At 46.8% G+C, this 22,758-nt stretch overlaps 3 protein-coding genes across 5 annotated transcripts; 1 reads left to right on the forward strand and 2 right to left on the reverse strand.

Moving 5' to 3' along the window:
* Nucleotides 1-1,401: 1,401 nt before the first annotated feature.
* On the reverse strand, nt 1,402-5,698 carry ARL16 (ARF like GTPase 16). The gene is made up of 5 exons (XM_081899975.1): nt 5,502-5,698; nt 4,667-4,723; nt 2,510-2,623; nt 2,041-2,156; nt 1,402-1,786 (listed from the first exon to the last, which is right to left on the reverse strand). The coding sequence occupies exons 1-5, from the start codon at nt 5,595-5,597 to the stop codon at nt 1,618-1,620; spliced, it is 552 nt and encodes a 183-aa protein (XP_081756101.1). The 5' UTR covers nt 5,598-5,698; the 3' UTR covers nt 1,402-1,617.
* An 11-nt stretch (nt 5,699-5,709) lies between these two features.
* HGS (hepatocyte growth factor-regulated tyrosine kinase substrate) lies at nt 5,710-17,751 on the forward strand. 3 transcript variants are annotated; one of them, XM_081899646.1, is made up of 21 exons: nt 5,710-5,856; nt 7,725-7,809; nt 8,997-9,072; nt 9,512-9,604; nt 9,958-10,081; nt 10,567-10,682; nt 11,370-11,438; nt 11,594-11,718; nt 12,262-12,340; nt 12,437-12,535; nt 13,109-13,204; nt 13,501-13,539; nt 13,645-13,788; nt 14,148-14,361; nt 14,672-14,844; nt 14,990-15,130; nt 15,227-15,404; nt 15,510-15,643; nt 16,268-16,378; nt 16,579-16,674; nt 16,898-17,751. In XM_081899646.1, the coding sequence occupies exons 1-21, from the start codon at nt 5,820-5,822 to the stop codon at nt 17,009-17,011; spliced, it is 2,343 nt and encodes a 780-aa protein (XP_081755772.1). In that variant the 5' UTR covers nt 5,710-5,819; the 3' UTR covers nt 17,012-17,751. The 3 variants fall into 3 exon arrangements, with proteins under 3 accessions (XP_081755772.1, XP_081755773.1, XP_081755774.1); XM_081899647.1 differs by having other exon boundaries at nt 12,437-12,524; nt 13,107-13,204; XM_081899648.1 differs by having other exon boundaries at nt 10,567-10,619.
* On the reverse strand, nt 17,462-22,645 carry LOC309363523 (methyltransferase-like 26 B). Its single transcript, XM_081899930.1, has 7 exons — nt 22,416-22,645; nt 20,866-21,123; nt 19,470-19,629; nt 19,327-19,386; nt 18,672-18,739; nt 18,281-18,359; nt 17,462-18,090 (listed from the first exon to the last, which is right to left on the reverse strand). The coding sequence occupies exons 2-7, from the start codon at nt 21,057-21,059 to the stop codon at nt 18,037-18,039; spliced, it is 615 nt and encodes a 204-aa protein (XP_081756056.1). The 5' UTR covers nt 21,060-21,123; nt 22,416-22,645; the 3' UTR covers nt 17,462-18,036.
* Between the last annotated feature and the right edge of the window lie 113 nt (nt 22,646-22,758).

A 22,758-nucleotide genomic window follows, 5' to 3' on the forward strand; every position in this document is an offset into this window, starting at 1 on the left:
AATAAGAGGATTGTAAGACATTTGTTGGCAGGATGCCATTTTTACCAGGACATCTTGATGTTATTAAAAACATTTTCTTTTGAAAAACTACCCAATTACAGCTGTTCATGAAGCCTGGATAGCTCAGTTGGTTAGAGTTTGGTGCTGATAACACCAAGGTGACAGGTTCGATCCCTGTATGGGACAGCAGCATATTCCTTTATTGCATATTCCTGCATTGCAGGGGTTGGACTAAATGAATCTCAGGGTCCCTACAATTCTGTGATTCTACTTGTGAAGATTTGGTTTCGCCCCTTCACCTTCTCCCCTGCCCCATCCTTTCCTCTTTTGCTGTTCCCCTTGTTTGTGAGCCTGGTGGCAGTACATCTTTTCATTATTATTGATCTGAGTAGCTATGAGAGACAATAATTGTCAGAAAAATAGCATAGATTATAGCTGATGATAATATAACAGATCACCATCTTTTTCAAGATTCCTTAGTTTAAATGTACTTTTAGGCTTAAATGTATCTTTGTTTGATTCCCCTCCCCCCAATTGCTTCTGGACAATTTCCTGAACATTTAAAGCTCTTTTCTTGGCAGTGTTACACTGCTTAGCTCAAAATACCTTCCCAAGGAAACTCCCCAGATTGGTTCTGTCCTAACCGTCTAAAAATTAGTCACACAGTTTTTAGTCCATCAGGCTTTTAAAGGATGAGAGGGGTGGCTATTTTTAAACTTTCAAAGTGTCACCTCCTTCACATGGCCCAAAGTCTGTGATTGATTCTGGGCAAAAGGAGGCAGAGCTCGGCACAGAAAATTAGTCCAAGCAAGTCCCTTCTTCACTGATGTACAGGATGGATGGACAAATGGATCCTTTGCCTTTTCACCATTCCGTTAATCAAAGATCTTGTCATTGTAGCAGATGAAGCAAGGGGCATGGGGTTTGGTGTAAACAACAATGGTTAGTGAGAATGACATGCACCTAATAATGTCACAAAAGGATATGGCAGAAGGTAAGTTTCACGCCACATATAATCAAATAGGTGCCCTCGACACACAACCACATTCCACAGGCCAGTTGCAACTGCTGTTGTGTGAATACCTGAAGGGAGAAATTTATTCTATATTATATTGTGTAAAAGTTACAATAGCCCTGAAACCAAGAGGTACCTTTTGGATTCTTTTTTAACAACTCTGCATTCATTGCATGAACAAAGTATCCTGCAAAGAGGCTCTAAGCCACAGAAGGAATTTGAGAACTGACACAGACGCCATGGGAACTTGGACTGTGAGAAATGAAGACCTTAATTAAAATAAATGGATGAGACAGACATGTAGTTTGTCCTCCCCTTCCATAGAAGCATTCTCTTCCAGCATCCTAGTAGCACATGTAGAACAGAAGAGGCAATATACTGAATGATTTAAATAGGAAAATATTTACTTTGGGGTTCAAACTACATCCAAAGTCCATAGCAGCAATGTTGTTCCCACTGCCTGCAGGGAACTATTATGTTTTGCTGGCTATAAATTTTGCTAGCTGCCGCTTCCTAAGTGATAAGACTAGGACTGTTGCCTAGGTCTCTTTCTGCTGCTCCATGTCCAACCAAGGTACCTGAGGTGAGAGCAATCTCCAGCTTCAATCACATTGGGTTGTAGAATGAAACCACTGCATCACATTGGATAAGCCATTGCCATCACGCGCACTGGTCTCTACAACAGTGATGGGCTGCTTGGCGCAGGCAATGATATCCTGGATTCGGAACAATGACTTCATCTCCACAAGGGACATATAGCAGGGTAGGTCACTAAAGTCCAAGTAGAGAGAGAAAACAGTAGTCACACACTTTTTACTGCCTGCTGAACTTTCCAATAAAAAGCCCTGCACTGGAACATTGTGAGCAGGTTGCAAATTAACTGAAAATTAAGATATCCCCATTCTGATAACTCTCATCATCCCTCTGCCTTGCCATTGGCTACTAATAGTCACTGAAGCCCATCAAATTCTGCTCCCCCTCTTCCAGAGTCCCCTGCACAGAGATTAAAGTTAAATGTCACTTACATCTTGTTGAAAATGATGAGTACAGGGACTGATGCTAGCTGCTCAGCAGAAAGAAGTGACAGAAGCTGAATGCAGGATGAGGAGATTTGCGTAGGCTTAGCAGCATCAATCATGTACTGCAGGAGAGACAGAAAGAAAAAGAGAATGATTCAAAGGGAGCCCCAAAGTGAAAAACTAAAGTTCCAGAGTTTTCCAACACAGCATAGCCAGAAGAATTTGGAAATATGCATGAACCACTGAGGTGCTGCAGCATACAAACTGCCCAGTTATTCTCTGGTCAGAGCAAGATTTTCTAGAAATTGGAGTTATTTTTTTCTAAGTGGAAGTATAGTACATACATAGGGCTGCCAAGGAACAGGTGCAGGACGTGCTGATGTTCCAGGCTCTTCAGACCCTATGCTTTCATTTTTAATGAAAGTAAGTAATTAAGAGCAGCAAACAGCCACAGGAGTGGACAGATTTCCCTTACCAGGACGCAGCAACAGTCACTGTAATAACTAGACCAGATGGGGCCCATGCATCCTCCCAGTTCACGAATTGTGATTTTCTTTCGTATTTGAAGGTCAGTAAGGTTTGTGCCAACCTGCAAAGGGACAACCACCAATTAGACTTGTACGCTGGTGGGTAACTGAGCTGTTATTCACAACACAGGCAAAGGGATTGGTCCAGGTACTTCTGTCAAGCATGACTCAACTCCTGGCACTAGAAGAATTTGATTGGAGCTCTTCCATGCACTTAAAAGGCCCGATAAGCTGGAGATGCAGTTACAATTCTCAAAACAAGCTACTGCTGCCTTATAATGACAGTGCAATCCTGTGCATACTTAGTTGGAAGTTAAAGAACTCAATGTGGCTCACTCCCATATACGTGCATAGGTTTGAAGTCTTCTACTGGCAGCAAGTCCCACTGAATTCAATGGGATTTGCTTCTCAGCAGACATTTATGGGATTACACTGTACACATCTCATGGATCAAGCAGCCTGTTGTGGATTAATGCAGACTCTAAAAGTGTCATTTTGTGTAGGTAAGCTAAGGGATGTGAAATAACAGTGTTCCCAGGGAGTACTGGTATAGAGAGTGGTGAAGCTACCCTTTAGCTACATCACAGAGAGTTGGTCAAAGTGTTGTTTTAAAACAAACTAATTTGGTTTGAGGTTTAGTTTACAGTGGTACCTCAGGTTAAGTACTTAATTCATTCCAGAGGTCCGTACTTAACCTGAAACTGTTCTTAACCTGAAGCACCAGTTTAGCTAATGGGGCCTCCTGCTGCCGACACGCCGCCAGAGCACAATTTCTGTTCTCATCCTTAAGCAAAGTTCTTAACCTGAAGCACTATTTCTGGGTTAGCGGAGGCTGTAACCTGAAGCATATGTAACCTGAAGCGTATGTAACCTGGGGTACCACTGTATTTACATGACTCATCTGGGCAGAGGGCTCTAGGAATGTTTGTGTGATCAAAACCACTGTGCTTAATAGTTTCAATAGTTTTAACCAGTGTCTTAAGAGTACTAAGTGTTTCTTGGTTGTTTTTATTGATGGTGTGTTGCCCAGAAACCCCAAAATGCTGAATGTGGTCTTGCCTTAAACATACCACTGAACTATGTCCTCTCCTTGTGTACAATTGCTTCTTTTCCCAAAGTTGCTGAGCTTCTCCTTGCTTATTTTGAAAATATTTGGAGCAATATTAATACTTGCAGGAGGCTGGGGACAGGGTAACGTGATAATAGTTTTGCAGTGTGCAACGAACTGTAAGCCGACTACAACACACAGCCATGTGTAAGCTATACACATGGCTCAGCGCCCCCCCCAGGCTTCAGGGTGCAGGCAGCTCTCCGCAAGCCGTGGGAAAGCTGCCCTCCCACGGCTTGTGGATAGCTTCCTGAAGCCTGGAGAGCTGCCTGCACCTCTTTAGTGACCTCTCCAGGCTTCAGCGAAAGCCTGCATTCGCCCCATAGGACGCACACATATTTCCCCTTCGTTTTTGGAGGGGGAAAAGTGTGTCCTATAGGGCGAAAAATACGGTATATAACAAGTGTATCCTTTGTACCAAGAAGAGCGACAAAATGCAACAAAGGTAATCACAGCAGAAACTATAGGAAGAGGTTGGGGCCTGTCTTAGAACAACAACTCCCTGAGAGCCACCTACCAGCCATTATCACACAAGCAAAATCCACTCTGAAATAAACCAATCTGTATATACAGTGTTCAATTTCATTGATGAATTTTGCTCAATGAATTTTGATTTCATTGACGACAGAAGTGTAAAACATTAGCTAGTGTGACCACAGCAATGCCCTTATCTTTACCACAATTTGCTTCTGTCAAAGATTTTGCCACGTCTTCCCTTCAGGAGCAGTAAATAATCTCTAATCTGGGTACCACAACATCCTGTACCAATCGGAATACAAGAAACTGCTTTATGCCAAGTCATACTGTTGGTGGGCTAGCTGGGCAATATTTACTCAGGCTGACAGTGATTCTTTCCTATTGATGCTACTCAAGATCCTTTGAACAAGATGTTCAGGAGCAAACCTGCTGGCACCTTCTGCTTGCAGAGCACATGCTCTACAGCTGAGCCCCATCTGCTGAGCCACAAGAACCAAACCAAAGACAACAAAAGCCATACCGTAGGTAGAGTAGCTGGTGGCTCCCCAAGGTCTTTGGCACCATCTTTGGAACTCAGCTGTGCAGAGACTGTTAAGGAAAGTGGTGGGAATAGAATGGAGAAAGGTTCGGTACAACACAGCACAGACAGAGCCCAAACAGGTGCAAGGGGTTCCCTTCAACCCCCAGGAGAGAGGATTGGAGTGGGGTTGCCATATGTCCTCTTTTCCCACCGCATGTCCACTTTTTTTCATTGGTAGAGTCGTCATAGTGATCCATAGTTAAAAGTGAAAGTCACGAAAGTTTTGCTTTTCAAAATACGGCAACCCTCACGGGAAGGGTCTGTTGTCATGAAGCCAGCCTCCCACCATACTTAACTTTCTGTCACCAGGATCTATCTCCTCTCCCTCCCGCAACGGCTTTTGCCCCAACTCGTGCCCAGTAGCACTGCCAGGCAGGCATGGATGACCAGCAAGAGGGGCACAAGAAGAAGAGGAGGAGTTTGGATTTGATATCCTGCCTTATCACTACCCTAAGGAGTCTCAAAGCGGCTAACAATCTCCTTTCCCTTCCTCCCCCACAACAAACACTCTGTGAGGTGAGTGAGGCTGAGAGACTTCAGAGAAGTGTGACTGGCCCAAGGTCACCCAGCAGCTGCATGTGGAGGAGCGGGGAATCGAACCCGGTTCACCAGATTACAAGTCCACTGCTCTTAACCACTACACCACACAGGCCAAAGAGATGCAGCTCACCCACCACCCCTTTCCACCCTAGGCAACCTCCCCGCTTCCTCCTCTGCCTTCTCTGCCCGGCCCCCGCAGCCCCAGCCCCGGCCCTCCTCCCAGCCACGAGGGGATATTCTGCAGCCGCTTCACCAGCAGGGTCTTGCCCGCGCCCGAACCCCCCAGAAGCAAGTAAGTGGAGCCGCCGCCGCCGCCGCCGGCCATCACCATAGCAACCAGAGGCGGCCGCTTCCTCCCCGCCACGAAACCATCCGTTTCTGGACCGACAAGCCGCTCCGGTCGCCACGTCCGCCAATCGCCAAATGGCTGCCGCCGGAAGTCCCGCCTCGGCGCTCCGCGGAAGCCGGAAGCGGGGCCTAGGCTGCGGAAGCGGGTTTCCGAGGCGAACCAGATCCAGCGGTCGGTGCTACCTGCTCTTGGACGGAGATCGCCATGGGGCGAGGCGGCGGCACCTTCGAGCGGCTTCTAGGTACTGGGCGCGGGAGGGAGTCCCGACAGCGACCTGCACCCTTGACCTGTGACCCCAAATACCTGGGTGGGGTGTTCTGTTCTGACCCTTCCCCTTCCTCTCCCCACCTTCGCTCCCCTCGCACCTTCGCCCGATGCTGCGCTTCTTCGGGCTGAGCTCCTTTGGGGGACATCGAAGCCCGGAGCTCCTCCGCGGAGGACCTCCCTTTTCAGCTCCCATTACGCTGGAAGCCAAATAGGTTTTTTCTCCCTGAAAGCTGCTTCTCTGTTCGCTGCCCATCCCCCATCCCGCCCCTATTAATTTCCCTATGGTTATTTACTATGGTCGCCCCACAGACGCCCAGATTGAAGCTCCCAACGTAAAAACAAAACCGTGTTTGGGCCTAGCAGCTGTAACCGACTTCCTCTGCCAGACACAGACAGGATGACAACATTCCTTTTGCTGCCCTTTCATCTCGAAAATGGGAGTTTGGGGTTTGAACTAGTGTTTGCCCTACTCGGTGTGGGTGCATTGGATCTAAGCCACGTTCAGAAAGCTCAGTGGATATACTCTGAACACAAATAGCATTGGATACAACCCTTAGAAAAATAAACAAGTCACACAAACACAAAAAAACACATATTCAGTGACGAATGAAGGGGTTATCACTGGATCAGAGCTGTGGTGTTTGTTTAACTGACTAATCTGGCCCTTTTTGAATTCTGGGGGTAACTTAACAGTCTTTTGAGAAATGAAAAGCTTTATGCTTTTGCGGTACAACACTGCTGATCTCACTGCTATTACTAAAATCAGGCTCTGCAAGGTGACTAACAATCCAGGAAGTGACAGGGCAAGAACAAAACTCTCAGCTGACTGAGTCAAGAGAGCACACAGTGGTGCATTTAGGGCAGATGTCACATGGGGAAGGAGTTTGAAATGTGTCAGCTGCTGTGGGGGTGGCAATAACATTGCTTACCAGAAAACAAGAAAAGGGTGATGGGGGATGGGCACACAATTGTCATTAGATTCTGAGCTCCTTTGCCAATTTTTATATAGTGCTCTCCATGAACAATGAACTTTAAAGTAACATAAGCAAAAGAAAGAGAAATAAGTCATAGAAGCTTACAGTAAAATTTTTGGCAATTAAGTGAGAGGATGAAAATTCACAGAAGCAGTTGCAAATAATTAGGCTTTGTGGATGGCAGAGTTGGACATGGGCAGGGTCACTAGACAGCAAGTGTGCTCTGCAAGTAATATTGACTGTGCTATTGGGGGTTAGAAATGCTCTTCGTAAGGGGCCACCATTTAGCAGCAACATAACAGTTGTTTCCATTTACAGATTGCAAACTATATGAAAATCTCAACAGTTTGCAGTAGATAAAAATAAATTTAGAAACACAATAATTAAAATAAAAACCATATAAAATGATTTATATATAAACAAAACAAATTCATAAACAATATCCATTTCTATATACCATACATCATAAACATAATATCAATTATAAAGTCAGAGAATGTTACAAAACAATACAGTACAACATAAAATTTCAACCAAAATAATTCACATCATTCATACAACCACTCACCCAATCCCACTCACTATCCATTCCATGCAACTCAATAAATTAAATTACTCAAAAAAATTACTCAATAAAATTATACTTCACATACAAAGGGCTGATGCCAAGCATAGACATGTCAGATATTTTGCAAGATACTGTTAGGTGAACAGTAGGTCACAAAACAAAATGCTCTAGGTTCTCAAATTTCTGGTGTACTCTGCCAACAAATACCAAGTATGGCTTATTTGTCCAACAGACTTCCAAAGCAAATAACTATATTAGCATTTGACCTGAATGGTTAATGGTTATTTCAATGTATTTCAGATAAAGCTACCAGTCAGCTTCTGCTGGAGACAGACTGGGAGTCCATCCTCCAGATTTGTGATATGATTCGCCAGGGTGACACCCAGTAAGTGATGATGCCTGCACCAATCTTTCTTTGCTCCATGCACATCAAGGTTTATTTATCATATGTTTAGAACACGGAGCTGTCCCACATTTTAACCTCGCAACTGCCCTTTGCGGTAGAGTAAGTTGAATATTTGTGGTTGCCCAGTTTCATCCTTTGAGCCTCAAGGGTGAGCAGAAATTTGAACCTGGGGTTTTCCACATCCAAAGCCAACATTGTTGCTACTATTGCATGCTCTGTGTCTATGAAACTAATACAGAGGTAGATAACATGTGGGCCATGTGTGGACCCACCCCCCCGGTGATTTCTGGTGGCCCCCAACAATTTGGCTGCTGTCATTGTTTACTGAGAAGGACTTGGTGTTGCTGAGCACTGTCGTGTTGTACTGGTGTGAGCATTGGTTCAGCTTAGTGTCTGGAAGGTATATCTTCTGAGTAGCTGTAAATTTTCTTCAGAAAAATGGATTTTCAGGATAGTCAATTAAGTCATCTATTAAAGTCAGTCTTTTTGGATATTAAAATTCCATCTCATCCCAGTGTATTTATTAGTGTATTTACTAACAGAACAACTGTTAAAACTCCATACGAGATCTGCTCTTCTAGATATATGTCCTCTGCTGAAGGAGATGAGGAAATTGTTTTGTGGGTTTCTTGTCCTGTGAAACTAGAGACATGCTGTCAACAAAGAAGTTCCAGCTCTTGTGCAAAAGGAAAATAATAATTATGTGAAAATTATGTTTGCTTATATTGGCTTGGTTCTGTGTGTTCTGTTTTAATAACGAAATTGTCTGAAAATATTTGACAAGGAAGGTATCTGTAGAAAAGAATAGGTAGAGAAGGCACTGCATGTATTTCCAAGTGTTTTCTACAACTACTGATACTTAAGAAAATGAAGCATATTCTTTCATCACACAGCAGTTTCTGCATTACGTAGTAAACTCAGACGTGCAAGATATTCACCACCTCACATGTAAATGATTTTGATTGGTAAATGGAACAGTTATCGTAGATTAGTTCAAATAATTTAGCTTCGAATCTTGACACATATTGACACCTTTTCGTCTTCCATTATAAGTGCTGCTATTATATTTCATGAGAGCAGGGATTTTGGGGTGGCTTCAGAATGACAACTAGTCCTTGTATGCTGCCATTAGACTGAGTTGTTATTCTTCGCATTTTGTTGTCCAGGGCTAAATATGCTGTTGGTGCAATAAAGAAGAAAGTCAACGACAAGAATCCACATGTGGCTCTCTACGCACTAGAGGTAAGCTAAAGTGAACACAACTTCCTCAGGGTGTAAACACTCTCCCGGGTCAACGAGAGAAGCTTTCTTTCCCTAACCTTGCGAGGGAGATGTGCAGCCAGCCCAATTTTGTTCAAAGGAGGACCAGAACTTCTGCTGCTAATTACTTTTAACTAGGGCAACATTAAAAGGGGATTAGACAGATTCCTGGAGGATAAAGCTATCAGTGCCTCCAATACCAGAGGCGGTATGCCTCTCAATATCAGTCCTCTGGGGGAAAACAGTGGGAAAGGGCTGTTGCATTTGTGTTGGTTGCTGGTGGTATTTCCATGGACATCTGGTTGGCTACTGGGGGAAACAGGATACTTGACTATATAGGCCTTTGGCCTGATCCAGCAAGGCACCTCTTTGGATATTTGGTCAGGGGCAGTTCATGTTCATGAATATATTTTCCTTGTAGGTCTTGGAATCTGTGGTAAAGAACTGTGGTCAAACAGTTCACGATGAAGTAGCTAACAAACAGACCATGGAGGAGTTGAAGGAATTGCTGAAGGTAGGAGCTTTTTGGCTGTTTCTCCTCCCCGTAAGCAGCTGTTTAAAGAAAAAGAAATCCAAATTTATAAACAGTGAAGCACCCTCATAGGCCAAACATTGAGTTCCTTTCCAGCAGGAGAAAATTTACAAGGAAAACCACTCTTTCTGTCCTTCCCACCCCTAGTAGAAGATGAATATGCAGGTAGCGAGCAGAGGGAATAACTGAGGTTGGGTTTCTGATACTAGATGGCAAGGGACATTGCTCCAAATGTCATTTCCCAATTAAACTGCACTTACACTGTTCCCTTGGAAGATTGTGGGTTCGTTTCCATTGGGCATATTGCCTGATCCTGGCTCTGCACATTTCTACAGAGACAAGTTGAAGCCAATGTTCGCAACAAGATCCTGTACTTGATCCAGGCATGGGCTCATGCCTTCCGCAATGAACCCAAGTACAAGGTGGTGCAGGACACTTACCAGATCATGAAGGTTGAAGGTAAGGATGAGTGACCTGTGCTGTGAAGAAGGGAGGGGGATGGGGGGGAAGACTTAGTATGTTCAGTTGGGGATCTGGAGAAAGCACATTGGTGCATTTGTTTTAAGAAACAGCAATGACCAGCTTCCATGTAGCATGTCCGTGTTTTAGGTATAAGCCCTAACAGAACACCGTAGCTTCCAGAGCCGAGAAGAATTCTTGTGATCTTTGTCACTTGTGATATTATGGTATGTTGGACTATGGGTCAGGCGGTTTGTTGGACTTAATTCTGGAAGGCCAGTCTAGGCCAATCGCTCTAGCCTCATCCCCTCAGTCCCTTGTGGGGATGTCATGTTTTCTTTGGTTGGGACAGGGAACGTGGTGAGCAAGTGAATGGCTTGTGTGCACAGCTTCTCAGGTCTGTCACTTGGTGCCCCCATCCCAAGTACCAGCAGGTGCCAGTGCTTGAAGAGCCCAACAGAGTGACATTGTTGATCTTCCTGCAGGTCACGTTTTCCCAGAATTCAAGGAGAGTGATGCCATGTTTGCAGCGGAAAGGGTGAGTGTCCCAGTTGGGAAAGGGGCACGCCTCACATATGGAAATGATTTGGACTTTTTTGTGGTAATTATAATCTGTCTTGATAGTTCTGTTGCTGAGTTTGGGCTGAATCAGTCTCCAGTGAAAATCCAGCTGCCTGGGGGTGGGTGATAGCAAAAATAGAAAGTATCCCATTTGATTTGTACATTGTGGGCTGTGGGAAGTAAGAGAAGCTAATTGTGTTACTTACTTGCTTATCTCGTTTTTATAATGTTCTTCACAACAGCATCCCAGAGCGGTTCACAAAAGGTAAAAAAAATGCGCAGAACTAAAGCCAACATTAAAAGCAACAGCAGAAAGTAAATCCTTCTAATAGATTGTTACGGAATCAGATTGCTCATACCCCAGGGGTGCCCAAACTTTTTTTCAAAGAGGGCCAGATTTGATGAAGTGAACATGCATGAGGGCCACCCAGAATTGTTGAGCTTTTTAAAGGATTTTGCCCCAGGACATATATAGCCACAGGGGCCCAAACTAGGCCCCTGAGACGGACTTTGGACATGCCTGCCTTAGTGCATTTCAAGCAACCTATGTAACTGAAGTAGGAAGGACACCTGGTAGATTTCCAGAGGCAGGGAAATGCCACATGGAGGGTGCCACAACTGAGAAGGCCCTCACACGGGTCTCTCTCACACAACCACACCCTACATACTTCCAGGCTTTGTGGCGGCCTTTTTGTTACCCAATACTTGCTTTGTCTCTGTGCGGCAGGCCCCAGACTGGGTGGACGCGGAGGAGTGTCACCGGTGCAGAGTCCAGTTTGGGGTGGTGACTCGTAAGGTGAGTGGTGCAGCTCCCTGTCCCAAGCTGGAGCTTCTTTCCTGTGGCAGCTGACATGACACAGAGCCATGTTATAATGGCAGCAAGAGGAGGTGGTGGCCGTGAGATTTAAATTCTAGTGGGCTTCTATTCTCAACCTCTCCCTGTGTTCGCAGCACCACTGCCGGGCATGCGGGCAGATTTTCTGTGGGAAGTGCTCCTCCAAGTATTCCACCATTCCCAAGTTCGGCATAGAGAAGGAAGTGCGAGTGTGTGAGCCCTGCTACGAGCATCTCAACAAGTAAGTATCGGAGTTCAGCTAATGAAGAGGGTCATTGGCACAGAAAGGTTGGGGAAGAATGAGGGGGTTTTTTGGCAGCCTTTCTTTCTACATGTGCATACTCTGGAGGGAGAGAGTTCTTATTCTTCTAACAGTAAACTGCATACAGTCGTACCTTGGTTCTTGAATGCCTTGATACTGGTACGTTTTGGCTCCCGAATGCCGAAAGCTCGGAAGTAAGTGTTCCGGTTTTGAACGTTTTCCAGAAGCCGAACGTCCAACACAGCTTCTGCTTGAGTGCAGGAAGCACCTGCAGCCAATAGGAAGCTGTGCCTTGGTTTTCGAACTGTTTCAGGAGTCGAACGGATTAAGTTCGAGAACCAAGGTTCCACTGTAGTCTGGCAAGTTGCAGCTTAAAGAGAAAGAGCTAATTGGCTTATTGCAGTTCAACAGATGCTACAATAGAGCAGGTGTTGAGCGGTCCTCTCTTCCCCCCAAACCCCTGGCCGACCACCAGATTGCAGTTCAGCTGTGGTCATGATCCTGGCTTCTCTGTATACACAGGAAAGCAGAAGGGAAAGGAACTGCAACCACGGAGCTTCCTCCTGAGTACCTCACCAGCCCTCTTTCCCAGCAGTCCCAGGTGAGCACTTGGCTGTGATGGCAAGGGATGGGTCTCCAGCTTCACCCGTCACCTCTTCACCCAGGTTACAGTGACTGCTGTTTCTTCTGCCCTCAGCTGCCTCCCAAGCGTGATGAAACTGCCCTGCAGGAGGAGGAGGAGCTGCAGCTGGCCATTGCACTCTCCCAGTCAGAGGCAGAGGAGAAGGAAAGGATGGTTTGTGTCTTGAGAATTAGGGGGGGATTCCTGTGACATTAATACTCGGAGGTACCCCGCAGGGTTGACTGCCTTGTAGCGCCCAAAGAGCTTAGGTAGCTCAGTGTTCTGCATAAATTCCCTCTTTCACTGCAACAGCCTAGCCCTCAAATATGGGAAACTTGTGCTGATGTCGTCTTCCCCCTGCCAAAAGGAGGCATTTTAATTTTGGGGTGCTTTGCCAATTGGGTTTTGTAACTACCAGAAGCGATTCCAGGAAACATAGACGTTATGTCATGTTCAGTTAATTAAAATGCTGCACTAACTTTCCCATTTTGTTGTCTAATTAAGAGCAGATAAAGACCATGCTGATTCTGGGTGAATCTTAATTTCATCACTAACTGCACACTTATTTGTGTCATTCTGAGATGCCCAGACGTGGCTGGTAACTGTCAGGAAGCACGCTTCATGCTTGATTCCCGATGAACTTCTGGCTTGCTGGCCGACGGCAAAAGTGGTTCCTGGCTTGCTGTGCAAGTTCAGGAATCGGTGAAGCATTCCTATATCGTTCTCCCTCTTGCTTTTCCTCTGCAGAGACAGAAAAGCACGTATTCCACATACCCCAAGGCTGAGCCGACACCAGTCACCTCATCGGCTCCACCAGTCAACACCCTCTATTCCTCACCTGTGGTAAGTGCCCACCCGCTTGGGGAGATTTCCCCTATTGCTATTTAGACACTTCTCCCGTGTCATGAACATTCTGTGGTACTTTGGTAAGTCCAGCCAAGTCCATGGGAGAGGAAGAGAATGTGTGTTGGCTTTTCCTGTCACCTTGCTTCAGCAGCTCCTTCTGCTCACAAATCCCCTCATGCCATGAAGCTTGAAACAGGCAGCGTTTCAAGCTTGATCTCCTAAGAGAAGGGGAGGCAGTGGGGGAACCCATCTTTGCATGGGTGATTAATCCTGTAATATGTGTCTTATTTCAGAACTCCTCTGCACCTCTGGCTGAGGACATTGACCCTGAGGTAAGACCCCCCGTCCCCATAAGCCATTTTGTAGTTTGCTGGTATCACCGACACCCTGGCTAGTGACAACCAGCTTGCTTCCTGTTTCCCAACATCTCCTTGCAGTTGGCTCGGTACCTGAACCGCAACTACTGGGAGAAGAAGCAGGAGGAGGTGCGCAAGAGCCCCACCCCTTCAGCCCCGCTATCCATGGGGGAGCCAGCAACCCAGAACACCGAGGTCCAGCCTGCCCCGCTCAGTGTGGTGGAGGTAAGAGCAGCCTTCCCTTTCTGTGTGTTCTTAGGATGCTCCACAGTAAGGCAGAATTAGGCTCAGCCGCTGGGTTTGTTTGGTTTTTTCCTGAAATGGTTGCCAACTGCTGTTTCTTTCTCCAATGTGAGCAGCGGGATTAAAGGAGGCCGGGCACGGAGTGCGGCAAGCTTTCTGTGCTGCATTTGAACAGTCTGGAGGTTTAAGGTTTTTACAGGAGATGCATCGCCTTGCAGGGAAACAGGACAGGGGTAACCCAAGGCAGCTGAAGCCACATTGAAAAATGAACTTGGTTGACTTAGTTGGAATTGCGCCTTCCAGTTAATGGTCTCCCCATCTCTCTCTGATGGTCTCCCCAGCAGCAATACCAAAACGGTGAGACAGACGAGAGCCACGACCAGTTCCTGAAGGCTCTGCAGAACGCCGTCACCACCTTCGTCAACCGCATGAAGAGCAACCACCTGCGGGGCCGGAGCATCACCAATGACTCCGCCGTGCTCTCGCTCTTCCAGTCCATCAACAGCATGCACCCTCAGCTCCTGGAGCTGCTGAACCAGTTGGATGAGCGCCGCCGTAAGTTCCCAGGGCCCCGGCCCTTAATGTGGGCAGAGGCCTGCGGGAGGAGCTTGTAGCACGGTTGGGATCACCTCTCTCCCCATTAAATCGTAGGCGGTTAATTGACTTCCTTGCGTTGAACCAAAATGGGCATTGGGGCTTCCTTTCCACTTTTTGGGGTGGGAAGGAAGGGAAGATGGCGTGATGCCTTTGGCCCATGCTGAGGAGTCTGCCCTGCTTTCCTCGAGGTGGGAGCTATACCTCCTGTGGATCTCACGGGGGTGGGGCTTCTGACAGCGCCTTTTTTCGCCCCTTCCCCCCCGACTAGTGTACTATGAGGGACTTCAAGATAAACTTGCCCAGATCCGGGATGCGCGGGGAGCCCTGAACGCTCTGCGGGAGGAACACAGGGAGAAGCTGCGCCGCGCTGCCGAGGAGGCCGAGCGCCAGCGCCAGATCCAGCTAGCCCAGAAGCTTGAGATTATGCGGCAGAAGAAACAGGTGAGGTGGCCGGTGCCAAGTGTGTCCGGTACAAAAGGTACATCTGCCCTCTGCAAAATGGTTTGCAAGTGGTGCAGCCTAGTAAAGCATGAAGCCCCATGGCTCCTGTGTTGTAACACATCCCATGTGCTTCTCCAACTTGTAGGAATACCTGGAGATGCAACGGCAGTTGGCGATCCAGCGCCTTCAGGAGCAAGAGAAGGAGCGCCAGCTGCGGCTGGAGCAGCAGAAGCAAACGATCCAAATGCGGGCCCAGATGCCTGCTTTCTCCTTGCCGTATGCTCAGGTATGACGGGTGGAGAGGCCGAGAATCCCTCCTCCTCTTCCCTTCCGTGGCTTCCAAGTCACCGTCCCTCTCTTAATCTGCTTCCTGTCTCTGTAGCTGCAGGCCATGCCTCCCGCTGGCGGGGTGATCTACCAGCCATCAGGCCCCACAAGCTTCCCAGGCACCTTCAGCCCAGCAGGCTCTGTGGAGGGCTCACCTATGCACACAGTCTACATGAGCCAGCCTGCCCAGGGCAGCACCGGACCGTACACTGCAATGCCTGTGGCAGGAACAGGTAAGAGCAATAGGATGGAGGGGGAATGTGTTAGCTGAAAGCACCTGAAACGGGATACCGGGTCTCGGAAGGCTGCCCTTTTCTCATATTTCACCTGTATTTCAGATCCCAACATGGTGAGCACCTACATGTACTCAGCAAGCACTAATAATGCCCAGGCAGCTCCGCAAGGGCAGGCTGTGCCCACCACGAATCCTGCCTACTCTTCCTACCAACCTACACCTACCCAAGGCTACCAGGCAAGTTTGACCCACAGCCCAAATTTCCTCTGCCCCAAATCAGGCGATTAAATCCCAGCAGATTATATGTGCTGCTGTGAAAGTGGAGGGGGGAAGAGTTCAAGCCAGTGTGGTGATGTCTTTAGTGTTTGACTAGGACGGAGAAGACCCAAATTCAAATCATTCTAGTGGTGATGCTTCTGTTATTATTTAGCTGAAGCACCTATTTTAAACCATTTTCGGAAGGGTAGCCAAATTAAGTCTGTTGCAGCAAAAATAACGGAGCCTTGTGGCAACATAAGACAAAAAGTAATAATCATTGCATCAGCTTCAATGGGCTACAGTCCAGTTCATCACATTATGTGTGTTGTGGTTCAAGCATTTGGATTTGGACCCGGGAAGTCCAGGTTCAAGTCTTCTCATAGCCATCAAGCACAGTGCAAGTAGCAAGCTCTCCGTCTTACCTATAGCACCTATGTTAGTGGAGAGGACTGTACATGCCGCCTTGATCTCCTTGGAAGAAGAGTGGAATATAAATAGTCTTTGCTAGCTTGCAAGTAGCAAAAGTTTCTCCCTGTGTGTTCTTGCCTGTGTGTTGAGGTTTGTCTAGACTTCTCACCCATTCCTGCCTCCTTTACCTTTCAGAACGCAGCTGCCCCTTCCCAGACCCAGGCGATCCCAGCCATGACACAAGCACCACAGGGTTACATGGGCAATCAGTCGGTCTCCATGGGCTACCAGCCCTACAATATGCAGGTGAGAGACTCCTTGAAACTGTTGCGCTGTGCCCCTTCTCCAGTGTCCAGTGTAAGGGCAGCCAGCAGACAGGACTGAAGGGGAATTCTTGTATGTGCATAGAGGCAGCAGAGCCACCCCTAAGCTCCAGGCTGACTCCTGTTATGAATGGAGCCATGTGGATTGGCGGAAAGTCTTATGCCCTCTTCTTTTCCTGCCAGAACCTCATGTCAACCCTCCCTGGCCAGGAACAGGGCTTGAGTAACCTGCCACCCCAGCAGCCTTACCTGTCAGGACAGCAGCCTATGTATCAGCAGGTGAGTCTTCGACCAGCCACTTTGGGGGCAACTGTTTTGGCAACTTCTTCATTTGATGTTAGGCTGATGCCCTGATTTGCTTCAGCTCAACATTGTTTGGCTTTTTAGCCTCTGTGCCAATCCATGGGTTGGAGGACCGTTATCTACAGTAGCTTTAAATGGGGGGGAGGGTGCCTTTTTAAACATGACTTCCTTACTCGCTTCCCTGTTTGCCTCCTTACAGATGGCACCTCCTGGAGGACCTCCCCAGCAGCAGCAGCAGCCTCAGCAGGCTCCAGTCCAGGTGCAACAGGCACAAGGCGGCAGCGGAGAGGCTCAGCTGATCTCCTTTGACTAATCTCTTGGCTTATGAGGAAAGGGAGGGGTGGGTTTCTAAGACATTGTAACACTACCATCTGTTGGTCACTGCTGTACTCGCTACACCATTGCTATTACCTTGCGCCATCCCCACCCTGGGGAACGGAGAGCTGAGCCCCCGCTGTCCTAGGTAGTTTCCTGTTGGCTACCTGTACCTCCCCCCTCCATAAGTGAGCCTTCTGGGAGGAGCGAGAGACACCTGTGCTCAAATAACCTTATACACTGTTCCTTGGCTGTGGAGAGAGAGTAGCCCACTGCCTGATCCTCCTAGCTTTGTGTTGGCTGGGTAGCAGAGCAGAATTCTCAAGGAGTGCCTCCTATGTGCGCCGTTACAGGTTGGGAGAGCTGCTCTTCTCATTGGAAACTGCATTTAAGCATGCTCCAAAGCCAGAGTAAATGGGTCCAGCCCACAGCATGATCTGGGCCTACATCCTTCTCCCCACCTCCCCTTTAGTACATTCTATGGTTGCATCTTGCCAATCAAGTGGCCTTCACCTCGAACACCACTGCCCCCTCCCCCTCCATGATCTCACAGCCCTCCATGTCTCTTCTCAGTCCCTTTGGAGAACCCACGACATTGAACACAGCCTGCTCCAGGCCCGCGTTTCTTCTCCCCTTCCTCTTCCCTACTTATGCTCGCTGCTTTTGAAGACTCATCTCTTGTGTTTAGTGCTGGTGTAGACAGAATGGAACCAGTGACAATAAAGTATTTAAAACTTTGTTTCAGTCTGTGCTTCCTCATAGGCCTTGGGTTAAAAGTTTCTGTCTCTGCAGAACTAGTTGGTGGGTTGTGACCTCCAGTGTATGCAACTGGGTACAGGAGGCATTTGTCATCCTGGGGCAGCACAGAGAATAGAATTCTTTAAAGCCATTCTGAAAACGTTATTCCCCCCCCCCTTCCCCAAAGAAGCTGCAGAAGCATCTCCATTTCTTTTTCTTAATTTAATTTCCACACCCATCCATATAAATAGGGCAGTCCTCCTTTGACTTTTCCGTAGCCAGAGATCATAACTCCCTCCGCCGAAAGATCAAACATTTGGTGTATTCAGGCATCTCCAGCTGAGGAAGAAAAATAGGCGCCGAGTCATTGCATGAGGGAGGATGAGCAAAATGGAAGCCTATGGGAGGAACTGCAGAGCTGGTGGGATCCCCCTCCCCAGGAAACAAAGAGTGGGAAGTGGTGCTTGTGGTTTCTGCAGTTCTATTTCATTGCCCCCTACAATATTGTAGGCTGACCTCAGCCTCTTACCATGCGCTCGAGCCGCAGTGCATTAGTGTTTGCCAGTTGACGAAGCTCCTCCACATCCCTCAGTCCCCACTCAGGATTTCTGCCATTTTAAAAGTATAATGTGTTAAAATAGAACATGGCCTCATCACAACAAAATCTTTAGAGCCTTTCCCAAGGAGGGAAAAACAGTAGGCTAAAGGCTAAACACAGTCTTTGCCTGTAGCTCATCTTCATCACCTAACACAATCTTGCCCTGTTGTCCATCTTCCATGCTATTACACAACAAGTAAATAGTGAGGAAATAAATCAATGGGAGCTTTCCAAGTAGCCTTCCCCCACCCCGCCTTGACCTCACTAGGCCTTTGGTGGTCACCACAAAGAAGACAAGAGATGTCCTTCAGCTCTAACATACCTGGCCTGGAGCATGTTATCCAGTTGCACATTGCACTCTGGAAGGATGATCCCATTAACGGCGAAGGGCTGTGGAGTGGAAGCAGAGTGGGAATTAACTCCGGGCCAGCATTCTATGGGGCTCTTAGGCCAAAGGTCTAGAATGAAGGCAACAAGCCTAACATCAGTGATCCTTGAGCAAGCCCCATTGAATTCAGTAGGATTTACTTCTGAGGAGGCATTGTGCTGTAAGACTCATGAGCACGGTCACGGAAGAGCAAGAAGTCTTGTGGCAGAACTGGATCAAAATATGAGCTGCTTTCCAACCTTAAGGTTCTCCTTTTCCATCAAGTTGGTGGTGGTGGATACTGCTTAGAGCTGGGCTTAGGTGCACAAAACTCTTACGCATCCGAGCAAAGCAATAAGCAGAAGCACTCGGCCTTCCTATTGGCTGATGTGGAGGGAGAGTGATCAATTCAAAGGCTCTCAACAACGAGCTGGTGGTCAGGCACTTTGAGAGCTGCACAAATCAAGACTTCTAGCAAGCCCCACCCATACCTAGATGTAATGAAATAAGACCTTGCAGGTCAGATGGGGAATCCTGGCAAGCCCGGACTTTGCCTGTGATTGCCTTCCCACTGAGCTTAAGCTGTAATGGATGGTTTTCCTATACTCACCCCATAGGCCAAGCAAATGCCTCCAGGTTTCAGCAGTTGCCCTATGCCTTTAAACATTCCCTGTAACACAAAAGGTTATCTGTTGAATAAGTTCCTTTGCAGAGGTCAGTTTCCATAATATTGACCTAAGTGCTTTGTCATACCTCCAGGCCTTGATCAGTCATATGCAGCAGGTTAATAATAATGATGAAGTCACAACAGCCTTGACTCAAGCCAGCCCACTGGTCCCATGGCTGTGTTACATCTATGGCAAGGGGTTCTCGGACATTGGTCACCTTGGTGGCTTGGATGTACGCAGAGATGCTGTGGGAAAAGATGGAAGATTATTATTTTTGTGTGTAAAGCCATAATAAAAAAAGGGGATAACTACTTTCTCCAGTTTCCTTCCCTCTGGCCCCACAAAAAAGCAGCACTGGGTTTGAAGTACAGTCAGGCAATATAGTGGGATGCTGAACCAGAGAAAGGCTAGACAAGGGTATGATATATGCCTCCAACATTGATTCTCCAAGTTAAAGGGGTGGACACATTTTGATTTTTCCAAGTGACAGCGCTAAGATTTCAGATGTGACTGCTCTATGAATTATGGTCAGTGTAAATGACACAGGCACTCAATCCCATGTGTATGTGACGCTAGCAACAAGCAATACAGCACACTGACACAATCTCCCATGCCATTTTGTGCCCTTCAGTTTCTGTCCTCATCCCTCCCAACACCTCTTGGTGAGCAATGACTATTACAAATGTTATTGCTATTTGAAAAGGAATACCCCACACAACACCCTCTTTACTCCACCTGTTGACTTAAGCTGTTTGCGCCAGATGATTTTTGCACAGGCCAAGATGCCATCTACGAAATGCGGTTACAATTTTATCCTCACCCTTGTGCATGTTTTGCAAATTGTAAATTTCAGGAATAGCTAACAATAAAATAAAATGTAATGAAGGAACGTCTGGAAAAGCCCTTGGACGCTCGTCAACCGTTTGTTCATGTTTATCATACAACAACTCTAAAAAAATAATCCTCATTTCTCATACTGTAATCTAGTGCACATTAACCATGATAATTTTAATCTACCCACAATCCACAGACCCAGGGGCTAAGCAGTCAAAGCGACACCAGGTATTAAAACCAAGTTTTTAAAAAATGCATCTACCTTGGCATATACTGTTTTATTGCCAGATTATTCTATAGTCTAAAACAGGTTGCCACCAAGAAGTTCTCATTATTCCGTTCAAATGTACACATGCCGTTACTGCTTCAGCAGCAAGCCTTTCTTGCTTACCAAGAATATATGCACAGCTAGGATCTGTCCAATGCAGAACAGTCTAGCTATTTCTTGGAAAGGCATTTTCAGTCTACTGAACACAAGCTGCCATATGGTTTTTGACAGTCCCTTTTGGCTGACTATAAACAAGGACTAAGAGCCAGTTCTTTTTAGTGCAGATTTTGTGCCAACATTCTGCTGGGGCCAAGGCAAAGCATGGTCTACACGCCACTACAACACCCATCCCTTGCTGTCATCACAGGCCGCAGTGTACCTCTGTTGAGAAGCTGGGCTGATCTCTGAGGGTTGCCAGATGACCGTGGGCAAGGCCTGAGCAAAGTGCACCACATGCTGTCCTGTACCAGATCCCAGTTCAAGCCCAAAAGCTGAGCTTGTGTCATCCACATAGTCAGCCAGCACCTCGAGGATGGTTTCCTTGTTTCTCTCAGCCATCGGTGAAACTAGCATCTTTTCTGGAGATAGGCTGTTCTCTTCTCCTGGGATTTCTGTTTGCTTTCTGATATCTCCAGCCCTACAATGATGCCCTAAGCTAGATTTATTAAAGCAAAGGAGATTACACTAAGATGCACTTGGCTACAGCAGGAAAGGCACGTGTTGCCCTTGCACCTGCAGCTCAGACAATCCTGCTGCAAGATTCAACACAATGTTTTCACTGAGATATTTTGTACAGACCTCTGAGCTGCGTGTCTGCTTCATACACCTGATCTATTCTACAAAGTAGGCTGATCAAATACTCATCATGCTGCAATAAGATGATTGCCTTTTAAGGGACCACAGAATCCTGTTGTTTTTATTCAGAAACATGTTGCCTTTGGGATCTTGTTTCTGTTTGATTTTTTGTTAGATTTTATTTATACGCAAATGCAATACAGTAATACATAACTTTAACAGCATTACTATACAAGATCACTTTTGTCTAGGAGTTTGTTTTGTGGGCTATTAAGATCATTGCCAGCTATTGGTAATAGGCTGGCTGCAATGCTCCTGAATCAGGAATGTGTTCTAAATCAACAGTGCTGAGACTTGCGACCATCACTCACTGTATAAGAGGTTAAGAAATGGAACTACTGAAACTAAAAAGTACAACTTCATTTTATTGTGAAGGATCACATTAATGCATGCTTGTCTAAAGAAAAAGGTTTTAGCAGGCATTGAAAAACAATACAAAAAGGCACCTTGTTGATAATACTGATAAAGCCTTCAGGGGGCAGGATGAGCTCAGCTGTGGGGCTTCTGGTGTGCAGCATTATTTGGGAGCTTTTCCCATGGAGTTCTTCATTTGTGGTGTCTGGTGGGCAAGTCTGTTTCTAAAAACTTTCAGTTCTTATCAGCATTGGCTAAAATCAAACTAATGCAAATCCTTGTCTCTGCATCTCTCCCACACAAAAAGCCCTTTGTTTCAAGAAGGCAGACTGGGTGAAACACAAAGCTAATTCTGGATCCAAGCCAAGTTAGACTGCACATATTTGTGTTCTGTACATATCCAGCACGCTGGTATATATCAAATTACCAAAAAAAAATAGTCAGGACTAATTCTGTACATCACCAAAATCCATTTGGAGATTATTGTTTACTCAGTAGTAGGTCCCACTGAATCCAATAGGGCTTGCTCCCAAGTGTTTCAAGGCTGCAGCCTTAGCTTAATTATCAGCTTTGTAAACAACCCGTGATTTGCTAGGCCGAATTTTAATTGTCAGCGGCCCCAGCGCCGTGCTGTTAGTATGTGCACTTAGTAATATAAAATTATGCCTTCCCAGCTTTTGAATCCCACCGGTCTCCTTGCTAAACGAATCAAACAACCACCTCTGAAGAGCTCAGTGGCACGTTCCGGGAACACCATTTTACACCCATTTTACAGTTTACACCGCCTCCATTCCACGGGCTCCAAACGCTCCTTCCTCTTCCCGCGCAAAGAAAACACCCTCCCAAATCCCGCGCGACTTCCGCCGTTGCTAACAAACGCGTCTGCAGCCACCGCCGAGCGCAGCAACGCCTACCATAGAGTCTTCCTCCCTAGCGCGGCATTATGTAAAGGTGGGAAGCGGCCCTAACGTCACCTCCGTCAACCACGGAGATGCACGGCGGGCCGCCTAGAGCGCCGTCGATCGAACTCGGCCGCGATAGGTGCACCCCGCTGGATCAGAGA

This window comes from Podarcis melisellensis (assembly GCF_964234715.1).
Source record: "Podarcis melisellensis genome assembly, chromosome: 2".
NCBI lineage: Eukaryota > Metazoa > Chordata > Lepidosauria > Squamata > Lacertidae > Podarcis > Podarcis melisellensis.